This window comes from Myxine glutinosa, assembly GCF_964187855.1.
Source record: "Myxine glutinosa chromosome 12 unlocalized genomic scaffold, kmMyxGlut1.1 SUPER_12_unloc_1, whole genome shotgun sequence".
NCBI classification, from domain to species: domain Eukaryota; kingdom Metazoa; phylum Chordata; class Myxini; order Myxiniformes; family Myxinidae; genus Myxine; species Myxine glutinosa.
Genome location: NW_027616355.1, coordinates 1041273 through 1063852, shown reverse-complemented (window position 1 = coordinate 1063852; position 22580 = coordinate 1041273). Strand labels below are relative to the sequence as shown.

Genomic DNA, 22580 nt, shown 5'->3' with positions numbered 1-22580 from the left:
TGTCCCTTACCTCTGTTATTTTCTCACCCTCCCCTTCTCCGTTGAGGGGTATTTAAGGTTGAGCACATGTCGTACTTAAAGGTCACTCGACCTCTGTGGTCTAAATGAGAGCCATTTAGCTTTTGTTTTTGTTTTCAGACAAAATATCCATACGATTGTGCTTATTAGCCCATCCACCGCTCATCAGGGCGACAGGATTTTGCGTGTGTGTGTGTGTGTGTGTGTGTGTGTGTGTGTGTGTGTGTGTGTGTGTGTGTGTGTGTGTGTGTGTGTGTGTGTGTGTGTGTGTGTGTGTCGGTGTGTGTCGGTGTGTGTGTGTGTGTCGGTGTGTGTGTCGGTGTGTGTGTCGTAACTTTTTAACATTTGAGCTTTTGACATAACATCAACAAAGCTTTATTATGAGAATATGGGAAAGACATTAATAATTTGTTCAAAAGGTCAGCATTACCTAAAATCAACTTTCATCCGATTTACCTAAAATTTTAAGATTTTGCATATGCGGTCACTGAATTGGTTCAACAATCAAAAGCTGGTAGCTGATTGTTTTTTTTAGGTCAAATGGTCAAGTTTGCATAAAGTCATCAATTTTCATCTGATTGACTTGAAATTTGAACAGGGTTTGCATAATTTGAGCAGGAGGCGGTGGACGACAAATACCACCAACCTGCCTGTGGTGAGAGAGAGAAAAAGGTCGTCAGAATCGGCTTCATCGCGGAAGATACCAATGATTCTAAAATCCTTGGTTTCTACAGCATGAAGCCGAGCTAGGTGTGAGGTAGGAGCACCAGCCCAGAGGGGAGAGCAGTATTCCATTGAGCTGTGGATGAAAGCCTTGTATGTGGTGAGGAGCTCAGGTGTGCCAAAGAAGGACTTTGCACGATGGAGGATGCCAAGTCGGCGACTAGCTTTGTAGGTCAGCTTTGAAATGTGGTTTTCCCAGGAAAGATCATGGCAGATAGTGAGACCCAAAAGTTTGAGTGACAGAACTTCTTCGAGAGGATTTTTGAGAAAGTAAATGGGAGGGTTCTCCAGATGGTCTTTTCTGAGAGTCAAAGTGAGAGTGTGAGATTTGTCAGGATTGAAAGACATGTATCAAGTGTTTGACCAGCCTGTGATTTTTTTCCAGGTCTGCAGAGAATGGTAAGGCTGCTGCCTTCCGATCTGAGGGATGAGGGATGGAACGGCAGAGTGTGGAGTCATCAGCAAAGAGATAAAGAGGATTTTCCAGTGAGTCGGAGAGATCATTGATGAAGATTAGAAAAAGCACAGGGCCGAAACACTGCCTTGAGGAGCTTGAGCCTGGACAGGAAGAGGAGATGAAAGAATTCCATTTAGAGCCACACGTTGACTACGACAGGAGAGGGAGGCGGCAAGCCACGTGTGGAGGTTTCCATGGATACAATAGAAGGAGTGATTGGTGAGCAGGGTGGGGTGCCAGACCGTATCGAAGGCATGTGATATGTCAAGGGAGACAGCTCTGATTTCCTGTTTGGCTTTGAGGACCTCCATCCATTGTTGAGACAGCAGAAACAGCATGTCCAGAATAGAGTGACCTGGTCTGAAACCAAATTGATGATCTGAGATCAAGCCATTGCAGAAGAGGAAGGATTTAATGTCAGAAACAATGATTGACTCCATGACTTTGCTGATAATTGGAAGCAGGCTGATTGGTCTGTAGTTGCAAGGATCTGTTTTTGCACACCTTTTTGTGCAAAGCGGTGATGTTGGCTGATTTCCAAGCAGAAGGAAGATGACCTTGAGCAAATGAGAGGGTGAAAAGAACAGAGAGAGTGTGTGATAGAACGGCAGAGCAGGTTTTTATGACCCGTGGGCTGATGTCGTCTGGTCCGCTTTCAGAATCGGAGTCGAGGTTTGACAGAAACTTCTCCACCTTGTCGGGAGAGAACGACACAGAGTTCAGGAGCAGCTGGGTTTGACTGGGTACGGTGGGTGCAGACTGCAGAGAGACATGAGTTTGGGACACACTATTTCGAAGCAAGCAGAGTTTAGGCATTCAGCTTTTTCACGTGCAATGTCAGCTGTGTAGCCATTTCAGGTAAGGGAAGGGTTGGAAGGGGAACAAACAACAAACAGATTTGACCAGACGCCACCAGGATTTGGAGGAGGGAGACAGTTTTGAGAGTTCAATCTTGAGAGTAGAGATATATTGTTTCCTGGCTCTCCTGAGGGTATACACATACTTATTCCAAGCTTTGTGAAAGGAACTGAGATTTGCCTTCCATGAGGCGAAGGCAAGTTTTTTCAGGGCAACTGCCTCACCACGAGATTCAGTGTACCATGGACGGGATGAAGGGTATGACATCTGAAGACGAGATGGGATAAATCTGTGCATGAGAGAGAACAATTTACTTGGGGAAAATTCCCAGGATGAGTTAATATCAGAGACAGCAGAGATGGGAGACCAGTCCAGATGTTTGTTGGCTGCTTGAAGACCATGCCAGTCGGCCTGAGTGAAACGCCAGACTTGGCGGCACTGGTGTGGCTCTCTGAGAGAGAATTCATCATGGGAGCAAAAGGAAGTTGAAACATTTGAAAACATACACCGTGAAACCTGTCTATGTGTTCTCCCAAGTGAGGGCAGGGAGGCTTGGAGGACAAAGATTGCAGACTGGTTCAAAAAGGAGGAAATGGAAGAAGCAGTATCTCGATTGACAAGCTGAGTGGAGTGTAGCTCAAAGGAACGTGGAGGTGTATACAAGTTAGTATGGTCAGAGGTACTCCTTTTTATTATTATTATTATTATTATTATTATTATTATTATTATTATTATTTTAAAGGATTTGTTGCAAGCAAAATTAGGGTAAAGTGAAAAGATAAATGTTGAAAAATCATGAAGGACTACGGTGAATACTTCATGAACAGAGTGGGGATAGAAAGGTGAATTCAGCAAGATGGAGGAAGAGGGGAGGGAAGAGACGACACGTGGTCGCAGGGCAATGTGTGGTGAGCAGTAATTTATTTATTGATTTTTTTGGCTTTTTTAAAATTATAAGTATTTAAGACATTAAGCAGAAGGTATGTAGTTGGGAGGAAATTGAGGAAGTGGGGGTTGGAGGTAAAATAAAGGGACTGGAGTACAGAGAAAGGACAAATAAAAACTATCGTGGCCACGAGATAAATGGGTAGGTCACAAATAACCTGGTACGAAAAGTCCGACGAATTCTCACAAATGTGCATAAAATTCAAAACAAAAACGAACTAGAAGCACACAGTAAACACAGGGACATTCAAATAAACTAGCCGAAACCCGTGGAACATCCACGGAAGGGAGGATGTGGTGTATGGATAGAGTGTACCATTATGGATGGCATAGGGGATTTGCTTGTCCGAGTAAGAGTTAGGAAGAAAGATGAGAATGAAGAGTGCGTATATGAACAACGATCGCCAACACCGGCACAAATTCATGCTCTGGATTGTCCACTCAGTGGACGGCTTGCTTTCGCCTTCGCCTGTCCAATCAGCGGACGACTTGCTTCGCCTTCGCCCAGCAGACGCCAATACGATGGCGTCGTAAGATGGCGTCTTATCGGCAGTTAACCGGATGCTTTTGGGCCCCAACGTCGGCTAATTCAGATTTTTCGAGTATGGCTGTACGTGATAAACAAAGAGCGCGGTTCGTAGATCGTAAATCCATTAGTGCCGTGGGCATCGTCACTGGGTGCGGCGTAAAAGGGATAACAAAGTCGAGTCCTTACGCTATTATTATATAGATAGAAGAAACATGACAAAACGACCATTTATCACAAGACAAAACTTGGCACGTGGAGTACTTATCTTTGAGGAAAAAAGCAGGGCCGAAAAATCGGCACAACTGAAGCTCAAGTAACCGGAACCGGCAGGAAAGCCTATTGCTTTTGAGCTCAAAAGGTCAAGGTCACCTAAAATCAATTTTGTATGCCTCCGCCGACGAAGTCGCCCAAGGCATTATGTTTTTGGGTTGCCCGTCCCGTCCATCCGTGATAGGTTTTCGTTTCCACGATAACCTGACGACTGAAGGGATTTTGGTCAAATTTGGGGTAGGTATGTATCATGAGGTAAAGATTAACTTATTAGATTGCCATTTTGAGGTCAAAGGTCAGAGGTCATGTAATGTACAATTTGTATTGCCATTCCAACTTGTGAACAAGTGATGGGATTTTGAACAAATTTGGTGCATGTATATATGATGCAATGATGAACTGATTGGATTATTGTATCAACAGATCGAAAGTCAGAGGTCATGTCAGGTAGAAATGTGATAACTTCAGTACAGCTGAAGGAATTTAAATCAAACCTCGTGCAAGTATGCATAATGATGTAAACATGAACTGATTAGATTATGGGGTCATTATCCAGTTTGACACTAGCTCAAATGTCAGAGGTCCTATTAAGTAAAAATTCTGTTACTGTTCTAACCTGTGAACTGGTGATCGGATTTTGACCAAACTTGGTATAAATATATATTATGATGCAAAGGTGAACCGTTTATATGTTGGCATCAAATGTGAGAAGTGAGGGGATTTTGTGATTTTGATGAGGTCAGAGGTCATGTCAGGTAAAAATGCGATACTTGAGAACAGCTGAATGGATTTAAATCAAACTTGATACAAGTATGTATAATGATGTACTAATGTGGGCGGAGGCATATCGATCGACGTCGTGATGTTGAAGAGTGTTCTAGTTTTAGCTGTTTTTGTCATGTTTAGCATATGGAAGAAGTCTGAATACAAAGCGGTTGGGATTTGCATTGTCAGATGCTTTCTAGTTTTGTTTTTTCATCATTTTGTGATCAAGTTTTTTGTGTGTGATGTTTCTGAACTACACTCTGCTTTTTGAAGTTATTGAAATGCTATTATTACTGGCTTTTCATGCTATTCATTATACTGTATTTGCTGTCACGACATTTCTTCAACATGTGATGCAAACGCTCCTTTGTTCTTTTCAGGGTTTATGAACAAAATATTTCATCCCAACATCGATGAAGCGTAAGTCTGTGACACAGTGTCTTCAAAAAGTGGTTTTGGAGTAGCCAAATATCTGTTTGAGACATTTTTGTCTTTATATTTGATAATTGTTTGCACAATTTACTCTCAAATCACCGTTTTTTTTTTTTAATGGAACAACATCCATGTATTTTCCTCCACTCTGTCCCTTTCCCAATCTAGATCTGGTACAGTGTGCTTGGATGTTATAAACCAAACTTGGACAGCCTTGTATGGTAAGTTTGTCATTATTGATGTTACTCTCTTGAAAAGTTTTGATAAAGATATAGAGCAAACATTTTCATCTGGCTATGAAGGATATTTGAAATTTTTGAATTGATGTTGTCATTTGTGACATTTTTTCTTCGTGATTTCAATGCAAAATCAAACGACAACTTAAGCTCCTTTAAAGTACCCAACAAAGCAACCATGATATTTTCCATGCATGTTTATAGTGGGAAAACCTTATGGGCATTGTAAACTTGTTGTTTTTCTCCTCCAGCATATTCGTTGTTGAGCGCATCTTTGCTTAAACATGATCTGATTTGAATCCTTTGAGCAGACGGGTATTGCAATATGATTCGAGAGAATCCTGAATGCCCAAATACACAACAAGCTTGTACATATTCCTTACTGGAAGTGCTGCTTCGACCATGGAGTCGACTTCTCCGAGAGTCGTTCTTAAACATGTAGCAGAAGAGGAACAACTTCGTACATGGGGGCGACCTTTCCGAGAGACGTTCCTAAACATGTAGCAGAGGAGGAACAACTTCGTACATGGAGGCGACCTCTCCGAGAGATGTTCCTAAACATGTAGCAGAGGAGGAACCGCACGGTATCTTGGACGTAAACATTGTTTGGCTAAAATTAGACGATTGCAATAAAACACAATAACAACCATTGTATTAAAAAAAGTTCTACATCACTATTAATTCTCAGTTGCACTCAGTAACACTGAGTTGCAATAAAATGTTGGCAGAGTAAAAAATGAATATATAATTGGCTACTTTTAGAACGTAGGGTTTTCCTCCCATGACTCCTCGTGTTACCCTCTTTTAATATTGTGGATTCATTTGTTCCCCAGCCACTGGTTGCAACTTATCTTGTTCTTAGAATGTTTGTCATCCATCAAGTTTTGTAAGAAATGGACACGATGGTGCATCAAACATCCCGTTTGTGAAAAATATTCTCATATTGATAGTCATACCTTTTTTATTTTTTATTTTTTTATTTTTTGTTACACTAGCCCCATATAACATTCCTGCAAAATATTTCAGATTTTCGTTTTTGTTTATCATACATACAAGCATACGAGTGTGAAACCACAAGCAAAATAGTCTGGATGTCATGAAAGTGTGACAATGTTAGCCAAGGCACTGTGCCGCCGCACAATTTGCCGCCAAGGCACTGTGCTGCCGCACTGTGCCGCCGCCGCCGTTTCACAATGTACAATAATAACTCAATTATGCAAGAATTGTTATATCGGTCTCTTGTGTCGTGCTGCGATAATCGCCCTCTTTGTGACCAATTTCCATGAAGAGCGCCATTTGGAAACTCAAAGGTTTGTGGTTAAGGATGGGGGGTGGGGAGGGGGGGGGGGAGTGCTACCTTAACGTTAAGGAAGGAGGTATTAAGAGTTATTCTTATTATGCAACCATTCTCAACTTAAGGATGTATTTAAGGGAAAAGTTAAGGAAATCAACAAAATTTTCCTAAAGGATGCTTTACGTAACTGGACCATAAGCTCCGTCCACTTTCGATGGCAGAAGTAATAAAATGCTCAATGAGAATCTAATGAATTTTACACAATAATCATTTTATTCCCCCTTCATCCGCAAGCACGTGTTCCCCATGCAACATATAACTAGAGCTTCCAGGGAAGCAGAACTCAACTGAACTGACTGGACAAGTCTCACACACCAAGTTTGATCAAAATCCATAAATATTTGTGGACGTTAAAGTCTTAACGTCATTTCTGAGCTGAAAGCAATATGGCGGCCTATGGCGGCCATTTTGTGACGGATCGGGTTGGAATGCAATAGCAACCTACCTTGTGTGGTAAGGGTTAAACATTCTAAGTTTGATCAAAATCTGTTAATATTTGTGGACGCTCGAGTGTTAACGTCGTTTTCATGACCAAAAACAAAATGGTCGGCTAAGTCCGCCATTTTTCAACGTTTCGGGCTGAAATGTAATACGAACCTGGTCCTTGGGGAAGGATGCTGCATGTCAAGTTTGATCAGAATCGGTTGATATTTGTGGACGCTGGAGTGTTAACGTCGAAAAGTTAACGGACGACACGTCGACGATAGACGACGGATGCCGGAGGGTTCAGTAGATGATGAACTCAACTGGATGGTAGTCCAGTTGAGTTAACAAGTGTCATTTAAAATGATATGTTCAGCAACCCTCTTCTGGTGAAACTGCCAAAATCAAGACTCTCTGCTCACCTTCACTCTTTCATTCCTCTTTTCTTCCACCTCTGGAACAAACTCCCAAACTCTGTTCAATCCCTCTCCTCCCTCCAGGTCTTTAAAACAGCTGTTCACCACCATCTCTTATCTTCTCCCATCCAAAACCTTGATCTTTTCTTTCCCGTTAAAACACCCCAAATCCGCCTCTTTCAATCACCAACTTCTTTCCTGAAATTCCTACTAGTGAAATTCCTAGTCGTGTTCATTTGCTTTATACCATGTACCCCTCCCTCCTCCCCCAGCCCTCCCCCCTCCCCCTTCCACAGACCTAACGACCTCCCTGTTCTCTGCTGTTGTTGTGCTTGTGTGCTTCCCTCTCCCATCCCTCTTGTCTCCCGCTCCCTTCATTGCATGTTTTATGTGTCTGTGCATGTTTTCATGTTCAATGTGTTAGCTCTTACACAAGCCTCGATTCCGTATACAAGAGAGTGTGTGTATGTGTGTGTGTGTGTGTGTGTGTGTGTGTGTGTGTGTGTGTGTGTGTGTGTGTGTGTGTGTGTGTGTGTGTGTGTGTGTGTTGTGTGTGTTGTGTGTGTTGTGTGTGTTGTGTGTGTTGTGTGTGGTGTGTGTGTTGTGTGTGTTGTGTGTGTTGTGTGTGTTGTGTTTTTTTTTTTTCCTCTTGCTTACAGACGTCTCTTTCTCCAATCTGATTGGTTGCCTGACATAGCAACTTTAAGGAAATCCTTATCCCGAAGGGCTGTTTATGCAACAGCTCTCAAGGAAATCCTTAGCTGAGGAATTACAATGTACTGTACCTTTCCTTAAGGTTAAGGGAGTTTTATGCAACTGGGCCAAAGGCCTTGGACGCTGAGAAGTTCAGATTTACTGAAGAGGAATTTGGCATGAGGGAGAATTCCCAGTCTCCAGTTGTTTCCCAGATGGCATAAGTTAATTCCGACTTTTTACTACCTGCCAAAGCCTGGTGTTGGCTTAATGGTTAAGGTGGCTGGCTTTAGAGCTTAGGGTCTTGAGTTCAAGCCCCTGTAATGCCTTTGAAATAACACCAGGCGGGTTAACTCAGCCTGTCATCCTTCCGAGGTCGGTAAAATGAATACCAGTTTACTGGTAACAGGGCACTGCATCAGCTATACAGCCGTGCTTCCATAAAAATGACACAACCAGCAGCCACAGGCCGCATACGAATCACTAATAACCATCTGCTTCTGGCCTCACACTCCACCTGGCCGATTAATGCTCACTGTACAGAGTGTGATCTATCCGTTTTCTCTTTCTGTCCGAAATGCAACTTCCAGCTCTTTAATGTGCAAAATTATGTAATGTTTGTGATTGTCTTGCTGGAATAAGAGGGCATCATAGTATACATCTTTGTAAGTTTACACTGGCCTGATGATTTGGCTCACTGGAGGAGGAAGAAACCTTTCAAGCTGCTGTGCTGCCTCACTTTGGCTGATCACTTTGAGGAAGGGCATTCGTCAGTGTCCAGGTGGTGAATTCTTCTGAGGTGTGGAGGTTCTTGCTGGCCTGTGTTGAATTATTTCTGCACATTTGTTGGACAGATGGTTTTTTTTTTTAATGCCTGCACCGGTTGCCGGAGGCATTATGTTTTCGGGTTGTCCGTGTGTCCGTTATAGGTTTTCATGTCCGTGATAAGTTAAGAAGAACGGCTAAAGGGATCTAAGTAAATGTTGGTACAAGTATGTATAATGATGCAAAGATGAACCAAGTACATTATGGGGTCAAAGGTCAGAGGTCCATTAGGTAAACATTCTGTTACTGCGCTAACTTGTGAAGCAGTGATGGGGATTTTGATCAAACTCGGTGCAAGTATTAATATGATGCAAAGATGAACTGATTAGATTTCAGTGTCAAAGGTCAGAGGTCATCCTCTGATCCCTCACTTCCTCTGATATTTCCCCCCCCTCCTCCCCCTCCCTTCTGGGAGTGCCAATTTGTTTTGTTTTTCCAAGGTGTTGGTCATGATATTGTGACTGGTCACTCAAGGTGCTGTTTGTCATATCGAAGTTATCATATAGTACAACGTCACTCTACTGTATTAAATTGTAAAATGTAATTTGCCTCAACTTCGAGATTGATTTCTATGTACGTTTCCGTTAAACATACCAAATCTAATTGCCGCCTCCCATATAATTGAGGCTATTCTCAATGTGAAATGCTGATGTTTGCACTGTTTTTTGCTGTGTGGGATGATGACTGTTCAAAGTACTTTTAACCTGCAAAGGGTGACATATACAAAACGGATATACTGGAGACAATGGTTGTAAATGTGATGCTGATTTCGCAATTCGCTGTTCACATACTGATTTCCCCTTCACCACGCTGGCCCAACCAGACCTGTCAAACATCTTTGAGTCATTTCTGCCTCAGCTTTTGGCGTATCCAAACCCCATCGACCCACTAAACGGTGATGCTGCCGCCATGTACTTGCACAAGCCCGAGGAGTACAAGCAGAAGATCCGAGGTTTGGCCGGTTTATTGTGGGCTTGCTTTGTAACATTAATAATGGGCCCATTTGAGAAGGGGTGAGCTTTGAATTGTTGTTCCATTCGACTAAAGATGTTTTCTATTATTGCATGTATATGTACAGAACATCAGTTTTGTTTGAGCTTGAATGCTCTCCATGGTTGTCTTTCCAACTGCTGTCAACTACTGCCTTTCTCTTGTCTCTTATTTTGGATCCTGTATCCCTCTTCAAGCCCACAGTTCTGCAGCCAATGTTATGGCTGTTATTTTTTTTATTCGAACCAATGGCTAATATTTTGACCTTTTACTCTTGCGAGTGTGTATGTATATATATATATGTGTGTGTGTGTGTGTGTGTGTGTGTGTGTGTGTGTGTGTGTGTGTGTGTGTGTGTGTGTGTGTGTGTGTGTGTGTGTGTGTGTGTGTGTGTGTGTGTAATATATTGTCGTGCGATTCCTCCCAATTAACACCAGGAGAGTCACGGATGGCCAATAGCAAGCTTTTAACTCCTAAGGCAGCGGTCGGGAACCTATGGCTCGCGAGCCATATATGGCTCTTCCGGTGACGGCATATGGCTCCCAGACAATTTTGAGTCGAAAAAAAAAAAAATCAGTTTGGAATCTCCTGCAAAAGCTAGCTGGCTTTACGTCCAATCTCCTGCAGTCATTCAAAGCACGTTTTGGAGAATTTCGTGCGCGCACTGGTCTTTTCAAGTTCATCACTCATCCACATGAGTGTGCAGTGGACAAAATCGACCTGACATGCATCCCCGGGGTCTCTATCGGAGACTTTGAGCTGGAAGTTGCTGACCTGAAGGCATCAGACATGTGGATGAGTAAGTTCAAGTCACTTAATGGAGAGTTGGAAAGTCTTGCGCGACAGCGAGCAGAGCTGGCGAGGGAACACAAGTGGACAGAAATGAAAAATCTTCAACCTGAAGACCAGCTGATTCTTAAAACTTGGAACGAGCTTCCTGTGACATACCACACAATGCAGCGTGTGAGTATTGCCGTATTGACCATGTTTGGCTCTACATATGCATGTGAGCAGTCATTCTCGCATATGAGGAACATTAAGACCAACCTACGCTCACGTTTAACTGATGGAAGCCTCAATGCCTGCATGAAGCTCAACCTCACCACGTATGAACCAGACTACAAGGCCATTAGCAAAACCATGCAGCACCAGAAGTCGCATTTTTTTTTTTTTTTTTTTTTTTTTTTGTATACAAGATCTAAAAGTAAGACATATTTAATTTATTATACGTTAAAAATACTATATGGCTCTCAATGAAATATATTTAGAAATATTTGGCTTTTATGGCTCTCCCAGTCAAAAAGGTTCCTGACCCCTGTCCTAAGGCGATGATCAAATGCGGATTTCTATCATATGTGCCGGAGAAAGAAAGGGAAAGGGAGGAAGCTGAAGCGCTTACCTGAACGGATCCCACCGGCAGTCCTCAAACCTGCGGAAATAACACATGAAAACGGATTTACAAATGTACAGAAAATAACGAAAGGATTTATTAAAACGGAATGCCGGGACAAAGAAAAGCGCGACGGTAAACTAACTTCCTAAATGTAGTGCTCCCTCACCAGAATTAGAAACACAGACACAAGGGAATATAAAAATGAACTGGAAAATAAATTATTTGTGGGTTATCGTGGCACTTAGCTCAACCTGCTCGATGCGTCGTCGGCAGTCGTCAGACCAGGAGCGCGCAGTCCGGACGTGGCTTCTGCCTTGGCGGGAAGAAGGCCTCGACACGCCTTTGTTTGCTAGACCTCGATGAAGACCTCCCGCTTGAGGCGAACGAGCAGGTGTGCAGCCCGCTCCCCAGCCGTGCCCATCCTCACAAATTCAGCATGGAAACCGTGGCTCATTGTTGTTGGCGCTCTGCCTCTTTCACCAAGCCGCTCTATTGGCGCGAATCCAGCCTCACTGGCCGTCGTGAGCAGCAGGCGCGCAGCTTGCTTCCCACACGTCGGTAAAACCCAGCCCTTCCGCCTCGTCCCGACCAACACTGCAAGATCTCGGAACACGGCCGCCGCGATGAAACCCAATGAGGTGAGGAATGTCCGCTCACAGCCGTCTTCCACCAAAGTCCGATACCAAGGCTGTACTACTAAGATGTCAGTCAGCGCGTCCTTTTATCGGCCAACCTCTGACGTCATTGGTGCTTTTCCTCCAATCAACCGCAGTCCGCCTTCGTGATGCAGTCCGCCTGTCAATCAAAACCTCCCACCCAATCATGGCCCTTCTGGGCGTGGCTCTCGACCTGCTGGTCTTTGTGGCAATGCAGCCACCGCGGTGCTATCGGCAGTGTTCTGAACTGGCTTCCGGTTGGTTTTTATTGTTATTAGGGTTTACTGTAATGTGCTTCTCCTCACTAGTGTCTATGGTGCGGTGCCAAGAGATAAAGGATAAATTACTGAGGTTTGACAAAAAAGGGCAATTAACATAATCCCCATACTAGTTCACATGCCCCATTCCTCGCAATGGAGACGAAGATACACCTTACTCCGACATTCGGCTAAACAAAACTTATTACATGGTCATGGTTCTTACCCGACATCCGGAGCATGATACCTACACAAATCTACCTGACTCTACATATCACTACCCCACAAACATAACAATATATATATATATATATATATATATATATATATATATATATATATATATATATAAAATTATATATATTATATATACATATATACATACACACACACTAGTGGGGTCACCCGTAGGAACGTGTGTGACATTTCGACATATTGAGTTAGATGCTGCACATTCAATTTTACAAAATGGTTACTGGCAATTCATCAGATCCAGAAATGGTGTAATGAACACAATTTATTTATTTCACATAATATGTGACCCCTCACTCTCCACCTGACACTCTCCTCTCTCCACCCTCACGCCTCTCCAATACCTCCTTACACTCCTCTCCAATACCTCCTTACACTCCTCTCCAATACCTCCTTACACTCCTCTCCAATACCTCCTCACACTCCTCTCCAATCCCTCACACTCCTCTCCAATCCCTCACACTCCTCTCCAATCCCTCACACTCCTCTCCAATCCCTCACACTCCTCTCCAATCCCTCACACTCCTCTCCAATCCCTCATACTCCCCTCCAATCGTGCCTCACTCGCCTCTCCAATCGCTCCTCACTCGCCTCTCCAATCGCTCCTCACTCGCCTCTCCAATCGCTCCTCACTCGCCTCCTCACATGCCTCTCCAATCGGCCCTCACTCTCCAACCCCTCGCTCCTCTCCAACCCCTCCCTCCTCTCCAACCCCTCCCTCCTCTCCAACCCCTCCCTCCTCTCCAACCCCTCCCTCCTCTCCAACCCCACCCTCCTCTCCAACCTCACTCTCCTCTCCAATCGCTCCTCACTTTCCTCTCCAATCGGCCCTCACACTCCAACCCCTTGCTCCTCTCCAATCCCCCGCTCCTCTCCAACCCCTCGCTCCTCTCCAACCCCTCACCCCTCACTCTCCAACCCCTCGCCCCTCACTCTCCAACCCCTCGCTCCTCACTCTCCAACCCCTCGCTCCTCACTCTCCAACCCCTCGCTCCTCACTCTCCAACCCCTCGCTCACTCTCCAACCCCTCGCTCACTCTCCAACCCCTCGCTCACTCTCCAACCCCTCGCTCACTCTCCAACCCCTCGCTCACTCTCCAACTCCTCGCTCACTCTCCAACTCCTCGCTCACTCTCCAACCCCTCGCTCCTCACTCTCCAACCCCTCGCCCTCTCCAACCCCTAGCTCCTCACTCTCCAACCCCTAGCTCCTCACTCTCCAACCCCTTGCTCCTCACTCTCCAACCCCTCGCTTCTCTCCAACCCCTCGCTCCTCTCCAACCCCTCGCTCCTCTCCAACCCCTCGCTCCTCTCCAACCCCTCGCTCCTCTCCAACCCCTCGCTCCTCTCCAACCCCTCGCTCCTCTCCAACCCCTCGCTCCTCTCCAACCCCTCGCTCCTCTCCAACCCCTCGCTCCTCTCCAACCCCTCGCTCCTCTCCAACCCCTCGCTCCTCTCCAACCCCTCGCTCCTCTCCAACCCCTCGCTCCTCTCCAACCCCTCGCTCCTCTCCAACCCCTCGCTCCTCTCCAACCCCTCGCACCTCTCCAACCCCTCGCTCCTCACTCTCCAACCCCTCACTCTTCTCCAATTTCTCGCTACTCTCCAACCCCTAGCTCCTCACTCCCCAACCCCTAGCTCCTCACTCTCCAACCCATAACTCCTCTCCAACCCCTCGCTCCTCTCCAACCCTCATCGTTGTTACAGCAGCATCCTGTGCGAGTCTGCATTGACGTTCGTCGACGGACTCGTTCGCCCATCTCATTTGTTTTCTTGCTACATCCTGTTCAAGTCTGCATTGTCGTTAGTCGACGGACTCGTTCGCCCATCTCATTTGTTTTCTTGCTGCATCCTGTTCAAGTCTGCATTCTCCATCGACCGTCTCATTCATTTTGGAAATGGAAGTTTCCACGCAACGCATGAATTGTCACGATCCTCAAGAGGACGTGTCTCGTAATCATCAAATGACAAATGGCAAGTAAATTACATTGTGAAAATTAAACATTTCAAATAAACCTATTTAAAGTGTATGCGCACATAACTAAAAAAAAAAAAAACGAAGAAATATCTCTCGGTAATTTCCTGAAACATATTTTACTTCCGGACAATAATGTTGAATGAAATAAGAACGAAGAAATATATGTCGTTTTGTGACGACTGTCATCAAAAGTAAAAGTAATATATCTTAACGGAAAAGAAAAAGCGAATTTTTAATATATGTCGACATTTTCCCCGACTGTTATTTTAGGCGGTGTATTTTCGTGTATCATCGTATCGTGATTTAAAAAAATATATCTCTGCATTTTCCCGTGTGTGCGTGAATGTTCTCAATTATTTCTGACCGAGTCAAAAACCATCGATAAAAATTATTAAATCAGATGGTGAATTCGAGATAAAATCGTGAGGGTGACTCAATGAATGGGCTTTATTTTACAGGCCTTTGAGAAATCATTTCGTTCCTCACTTTCATGGGATTCTGAACGGAAACTTTCATAGGATTCTCTTCCCGTTTTTTTTCAACCGAGTCTAAAACTATGTTAGCGACTGTTAAAAATGAAATGATATATCGAATTAGAGTTGAAATAAACCTGTGTGAGAGAGAAAGACAGCACGGGCCTAACTAAACAGGCCGCAAAGCTATTCGAGTTAATAAAATGGTGGATATTTGTTTACATGAAGCCTTTCCAAGAATGGGTGGAGCTACTCGGTAAACCAAGTAAGCCACACCCCCGGACAGACAGACAGACAGAATCACCGTAGCCTATTATAATATAGATATATGTATTTTGTTTGTTTGTTTATTTATTTATTTTTGCAAGAGCTCTCCCACCATGTTCACATGCACTCTGTTCTCTCACAATGTTTACCCTTGTCAGAGTACATACAAAAGTACGCGACAGAAGAGGCACTGCGAGAACAAGAGGGAGCAGCCGCCGACTCCAGTTCGGAGAGCTCCATGTCAGACTTTTCAGAGGACGAAACACAGGACATGGAGCTTTGACCCATATCAGTGATTGTGTTTTAAGCCCTAACCCTTTGTCCAATCTTCTCTCCCAAGTATCCCTCGACCTCCCAACCCCTCCCCTCCTCCCCCCCCCCCATTTTTTCCTTTCCCTTAATTCATTTTTGCTTTTTCATCGTAACTTTTCATTTTGCATCACATTTCATCTCCTCTCCATCACCTTTTCGTACCGCCATCCAAAGTCCTATCAACATTTGTACTGTTTATTTTTTTTTTTTATCATTTCCTTTTCTACTGGCAGTTCAATCTGAGGCATCATTTGTCCAACTACATAAATAAGCTACACCATTCTTGCCCCTTTTGTTCATTGCCTTTGTCATATTTTATATCGTTACATTTTTTTTGCACAAGTAATTCCTTGAAGTATTCAATATTGTTGGCCCTTTTTAATTTTGGAGTCTTTCTCCCCATCTCCTCCACTCACTCTCTCACCACACCTTAACCTTCCCAAAAGTCCCTTGATATCAACTTCTCCAACATTGCCTTACCATAGTAGTCCCTGACATTTTTTAAAATTATTTTCATAATTTTTGTTTGCCTGGAACTCATTTCCTGAGTTATGAAGTTAAAATTTTTCCTTGTTAACCTTTTTAAACACCATTTTTAAAGAGACGAGAGAGTGAAAAGTGATAATATGAAAACAAAGCAATCATTTACTTTTACCTCGAACGCAAAAATGTTGCAGGTGACCGTTTTTTGTTAACACTGCTTTGCCCTGCATAACTCTGTCCTTTTTGGGCCTTCCCAAGTACTGCCCAAGAACCCCTGAACACATTTGCAAATATGGTGTTGGCCACAGTGTGGCAGAAGTCTTGGGCTGATGGGTGTGGAGAGCTACCTCCAAAGCCCCTTGGCCTCTTCTCTTTTGTAAGTATTGTGAGAGGCCTCTGCTCCTTGCCAAGATGTCTGAGGGGATCCTAGCAATCCTGCTTCCTCCTCTCGCTTTTCCCTCTTCGTTGCATCCACTCCTATGTGTGCCGTTCAAGCCAAGTTGCAGAGCATTTTGATCCAGACATTGCGACCACATTTTTTTATCATTGAGAGTAAATGGGTAGGAGGTGAGAACATTTCGCCGTCTTTCTCCTGCCTTCCCGACCACTGGCCCCAGTGCTGTTTTGAATGTGGGGCATAAGACACCACTGAACCTCCCTCACCTCGCACAATCTGTCTTACTGTGACTCTCATGTGGTTCAGAAATTGGAAGGAAAAAAAACTTTTGAAAAGAATGGCAGAAAGACATGGAGAGAGAGAGACAGAGAGCGAAGACCACAGAGGAAGATGAAAATATTGCTCTGTCAAGGACATGCAAAATGGCTCTTATACCCCTTCCCCTCTCCCCCACTCCTTCCCAGCCCCACCCCTATCCCTTGCTGCACTTTCACACTGAAGTTAATGCAAGCTGGCTTTCATTACTCTCCATTAATTTCATTTGCTGGAGTTTCCTGCTTCTGTTTTTGTTTTGTTTCCAAGCTCAGAAAATGGCATAAAAAGACAAGTTTAGCATAAGGAGAGGTTAGCATCTTGCCACTGTGCATTGCTGATACAGTGGGATATAAATAGATATATAAATATATAAATATAATATACTTATATTTTCCCCTTTCCTTGCGTATGGAAAAAAGATTTTAAAAAGAAAAGAAAGAAATTAAAGCTTACAAAAGAGGTGTGTTCTCTAACTGTCTCTGGTACATGCGCTGTGGCAAGTTTGACTGCCTCTTGTTCCTTTTTCTACAGGTTTGCTTTTGTTGGCAGTCTTTGTCTTTGAATTTTATTTTTGATTCCGAAATTCTTCTCCAGGTTCATACCCTTAGCCTGCACAACGGGCCATGTGTACAGTTGGGTAGGGGGGGGGGGGGGGGGGGGAGGCAGTTGTATGCGCACGCGAGTCTGTGTATGTGTGCGTGTTTACCATTATTCAACTTGCAAGAATTTTGTTTGATGTAGCAAAGCTAAGAAATAAATAAAGGCAAAGTTTTGCATTTTGTTGCTGTTTCATGTTTTTATTGTTATCACCACGCATTTTGAAAAAAGCAGAAGGTACTTATAATCACCACATGGCAAGAAAGTGCGAAGGCAGCGCCATTCTTAGCCTGACACACTGGGGTGAGATCAAAAGTTCAAATCTCAAAAGATGCAATTACGGGCACATTTAGAAACTTTTTTTAAACAAGCTGAATATGCAATCAATATTGCGGGACACATGAAATATGTAACAATTTTTGGGATTTCACTGTCGGTCATGCCCCAGGGGGTGGGGATTTATGGTCATCGGGGTAAAAATGGGGAAGACAACAACAACAACAACAACAACAACAACAACATGCATTTTAAGGCCATTTTCCCTGCTAGAGTGGGGGTTAGCCTTGCGGTCCCCATGACAATCTTCTCCATTTTGCCCTTTTTTCTGCATCTCTCCTTGTTAACCCCCTTGCTCGCATTTCTTCTTCCACCATCTTTAGCCAAGTCTTTCTCGGTCTTCCCCATGCTCTACTTCCTTCTACATTCATTTCCATCACTCTTCTCAACCAGTCTCTTTCATCCTTCCTCAACACATGACCAAACCATTTCAAACTGTTTCTCTTCACAGCATCCATCACAGGCTCTATTCCCATCATCTTTCGCAATTCATCATTTGTCTTCCTCTCTCTCAACGATACTCCACACATCCACCGAACCATTCGCATTTCCACCCTTCCCAGCCTTCGTTGCTGCTCTACGTTCATTACCCATGTCTCGCTCCCATAAATCATAACACTTCTCAAACATGCAGCATACACCTTTCCCTTCAGCTTCAACGACACTCCCCTCCTCATCAGCACGCCACTCAGTTCCCGAAACTTCTTCCAGGCACATCTCTCTCACAACCGTTGCCGAGTCTGATCCACCTTCTCCATTCAGCATGTCTCCGAGGTAGCAAAATGTTTTCACACCTTCCAGCTTCACGCCATCTCCAAGATCCAACTCGACATTTCCTCCATCTGCAGCTCCCTCTGTGCACACCTTACATTTGAATGTAGCTGCCACACTGGTTAATGACCCTCAGATCACTACATTTTTGATGAACCCACTCAGCGCACATTGTACATTGAATGGAGTTCACTCCGACACCCTTCCTGCACACAGCACACGGCCACTTCCCAGTTCTTTCCACCTCACCACATGCTTTACCACTTGCCATCACCTTCGTCTTTCTGATATTCACCTTCAGACTTTTTGTCTCCATACATTCCTTCCACTTGTTCATCGTTTCCTTCAGTCCATCCATACTTTCCGCAATGAATACCAGATCATCTGCATACAACAACTCCCACGGTAAACCCTCCTTTACGTTCTGAGCCAGCACCTCCATCACAGCTACAAATAGTAGTGGACTTATTACCGACCCCTGATGCACTCCCACCTTCATCTCAAACTCACCACTGTTCCCGTCCTTCGTCTTTACAGCTGTGCGTGCTCTTTTGTGCATTGTCATCACTACTCTGATCAACCATTCCTCCATTCCTAACTTCCTCAATGCCCATGTCACTACTTTGTGTGGAACCCTATTGAATGCTTTCTCCAGATCAACAAACCCAAGAAACAACTTCTTCCTCTTCTCCATGTACTTCTCCTGCAACTGCCTTACAATGAAAAGCGCATCTGTCGTTCCTCTTCCTGGCATAAATCCAAACTGCATTTCGTCAATCTTCACTTTCTTCCTTACCCTCCCCTCCAACACCCTTTCCAATACCTTCATTCCATGCTCCAATAACTTTATCACTCGGTACGAGCCACACTTCAGAGGGTCACCTTTCCCCTTGTATAAAGGGACGAGGGTACTCAGTTCCCAATCCACTGGAATGCGGCCTGCTTTCACTACCAGATTACAGATCTGTCATTCTCTTCACACCCCAACTTCCTGCTGCCTTCAACATATCTCCCACAACTCCCGTCGGCCCTCCCACTTTTCTACTCTTCATTACTTTTATCGCTTCCTCAACTTCCTTCTCAGTTATCTTCTCTGCCGGTCCTAAAACTGGGTTACTCTCTATGTTGCCATCCCATTCATTCTCTGCATTCAACAGCATTTCCATATATCTCTTCCATCTTCCTTTAATTCCATCTGGGTCCACAACGATTTGTCCCACTTCATCCTTCAAGCAAGTCACCCCCATCACATCACACCTCTCTTTCGCTATCTGCTTTGCAATCCTGAATACCGCTCTCTGACCCTCTTCCGAATCCAAGCGTTCTCCGAACATTTTCCTCCATGCCTCCTGCACCTTTGCTACCTCTTTCTTTGCAGCCTTCTTGGCTGCCTTATAACTTTCATGCTCTGCCTTTTCTGCTCCCGTACCCTTCGCCTTCTGCCACTCCTTGAACTTCTTCCTCTTCTCGTCAATCTTTTCCAACTTCATCATCCCACCACCATGTTTCCGAGTGCCTCGGTGGTCCTTTTGTCCATCCACATACCTCACCAACGGCTCCCAACAGACTATCTTTCATTGACATTCAACCACGTTCAAGCTCAACCACATCATCCTCTACCCTACTCAGCCTCTCTTTTAATGCCTACCTTACTGTCACCTCTTACAACCTGCACACCTTCATTCTCGGTTGGTACTTCACCCGCTGAGCTCTCCTCGCACCTTTCACCCTTATGTCGCAGACAACCAAGTGGTGCTGTGAGCAAGCCTCTTCCCCCAGGATCACCTTTGTGTCCCAGAGGTGCCCCCTATCTCACCTACGCATCAGCAGGTAGTCAACGGTTATCGTCGACCCACCTGACGTGTATGTAACAAGCTTATTATCCTCTTTCTGGAACCGAGTATAACAAATCAGCTCCATCAGCAAACTCCAAAATCCTTTCACCTTCTCCATTTCTCACACCATATCCGTAACCCCCAAGAACTCCCTCAAAACCGTCCATACTCCTTCCCGCATGTCCATTTAGGTCTCCTCCTACCACAACTTCCTCATCTTTCACGTTTTCCATCAGCTTCTCTGTCGCACACCAGAACTTGTCCTTCTCTTCATTGCTCCGACCAACCTGCGGAACATATCCCGAGATGACGTTCACCATGACGTAAAATGATGACGTAAAAATGGGGAAGGAAAAACATTTAACTCATCTTTGATATCAGGACATTCCTGGTCGATCTTTTTGCCATCTTTCAACTTTGTTTTTCAGTGAGAAGGGTGGGGATTTGCGACTGCATGCAATCGACTTCACTCTATCATTTTCTGGAATCCCAATGAAAATAATATCCACTGGAGCCTGATCCATAGTACCCCCACCCCCCTCCTTTGGTGTGTTGAGATTTGAACCAGAGGGGTCACCGATACTTTCTAGGTTGGACCAGTTTGGGACAGGCTGTAGTCTTGATGGCCCAGCCTGGATTGCGTCTCCGTGTGGCAGCTTCGAGCACAAGGTGAGGTTGCCCAGCTGGAGCTGAAAGACACCAAAGATAGGTCGCAACAGTCCCAAATACCTGACAGCTCTATGCTGAATTACTCAAGCACATAGCTACGAACTCTTCCTAACTATAACTCGTGGATCTCCAACAACTCCTTTGGCTTCCGACCTGGCTATTCTACCTTTGAGATGTCACGTCTGATATAGGCCAGAACTACAATGACAAGGTTCGAGCCATCTCTGGATCTACCTTGAGCTATTGACGCTTCTCCTGAAAACTCCAATGGAATCCAACCAACCAAAATAATAAAGGTTGGCATATGAGAGAAATCCTTGAGCCTTTGGCATGGACTGAGGCCAGAGCCGCCAGACCATGCATGATCTGAAGTATAAAACATAAACTTCATTAATGTGACAGAGTAATTGAACGTGATATATAATTTAAGCGGTGTAAATGTAAAAAGCATCAAGAGTGGTGTATTAATTTTTTTGTCAGAGGATTTTAGCTCTGATTTTTATCATTGGAGTCCACATCATCATCCGAAAATACGCAATTTGGTGTCTTGTCGGTCTATCCGCTTTACATTCGGTCGTTACTTATCCAATCTCAACCAAACTTGACAGGACGAAAGGTCACACTATGAAGATTGTAGCGACTTCAAGTTCATGTCCCCTCTCCAAGTAAAGTAAAGGGGTTTTTCCTCCTTGGACAATCGCCGTATTAACATGTAGAAATAAGCCATAGAGTTAATATTATAGACTAGAGGGCGTACTTGCTATGCCGCGTACAGAACCCGGCCGTGCCACCATGGAGACCCGGCCACCATGTTTTTGGGGAGCAACAAGTACACGGATGCGCACATTAACGCGATGGTGTCGAAGAACGAGTGGCCGTTTAAAGTTGATTTTTATTATTTGTTTTTTTTTCTTTAATCTAAACGAACAATATAGTCATTGCCACTATTTATCATACATTAAAGCACCAATCTTGATTGAAGTTGGCAACCACACGAACCACCGAACGATACATTTATTTACCTAAAAAAAAAGTTATATATTTCCTGATTATTAATGGAGTGTAAAACAGTAGATTATAAAACACCCATGATGAAACTAAGTTATACTCGGTCATCTGGACATTCACTCTGCTCACTGTAACGGGAAGGGGGCACAATCACACTTATATGCTGATAGTATAAAACTGCAACATAAAAACTGAGGCACAGTGACAAGAAAGATCACTTTCATATTTAATTTAATTCATTGCAACTTCATTTATAATTATTCAAACCTTAATTTAAAAAAAAAATACAAAATCAACCACCCATCCATCCACCCACCCAACCAACCAGCCACCCACCCAACCATCCCACCACCCAAAACCACCCACCCAACCAAAACCACCCACCCACCCACACAAACACCCCAACAAATAAATAAACAAACAAACACCACATCCATTCTATGCATGACCTAACAAAAATCGAAAGCAGATTGCTGGATTTTGTTGAGGCTGCACTGCACATGTGACGTTGCTAAAGGCATGTTTTAGAATTGACCTTGTGATGGTCGTCTGGATCGATGGGACCCCATTACATCACAGGGTCTCAATATGGTACTGCCCATGGAAAATGTACAAATATATTTTGGGTCAAAAAGCCACAAAAGAAAA

At 44.1% G+C, this 22580-nt stretch overlaps 1 protein-coding gene across 2 annotated transcripts in view; it reads left to right on the top strand.

Moving 5' to 3' along the window:
- The window catches only part of UBE2H (ubiquitin conjugating enzyme E2 H), an 81252-nt gene extending 65210 nt beyond the window's left edge, over positions 1 to 16042 (top strand). The window contains exons 4-7 of one of the 2 annotated variants that reach the window (XM_068132456.2): positions 4946 to 4985; positions 5166 to 5218; positions 9768 to 9896; positions 15368 to 16042. In XM_068132456.2, the coding sequence (XP_067988557.1) occupies positions 4946 to 4985; positions 5166 to 5218; positions 9768 to 9896; positions 15368 to 15492 (347 nt within the window). In that variant the 3' untranslated portion in view covers positions 15493 to 16042. The remainder of the gene's footprint in view (positions 1 to 4945; positions 4986 to 5165; positions 5219 to 9767; positions 9897 to 15367) is intronic. The other variant, XM_068132457.2, reaches the window with a different exon arrangement.
- Positions 16043 to 22580: the final 6538 nt, after the last annotated feature.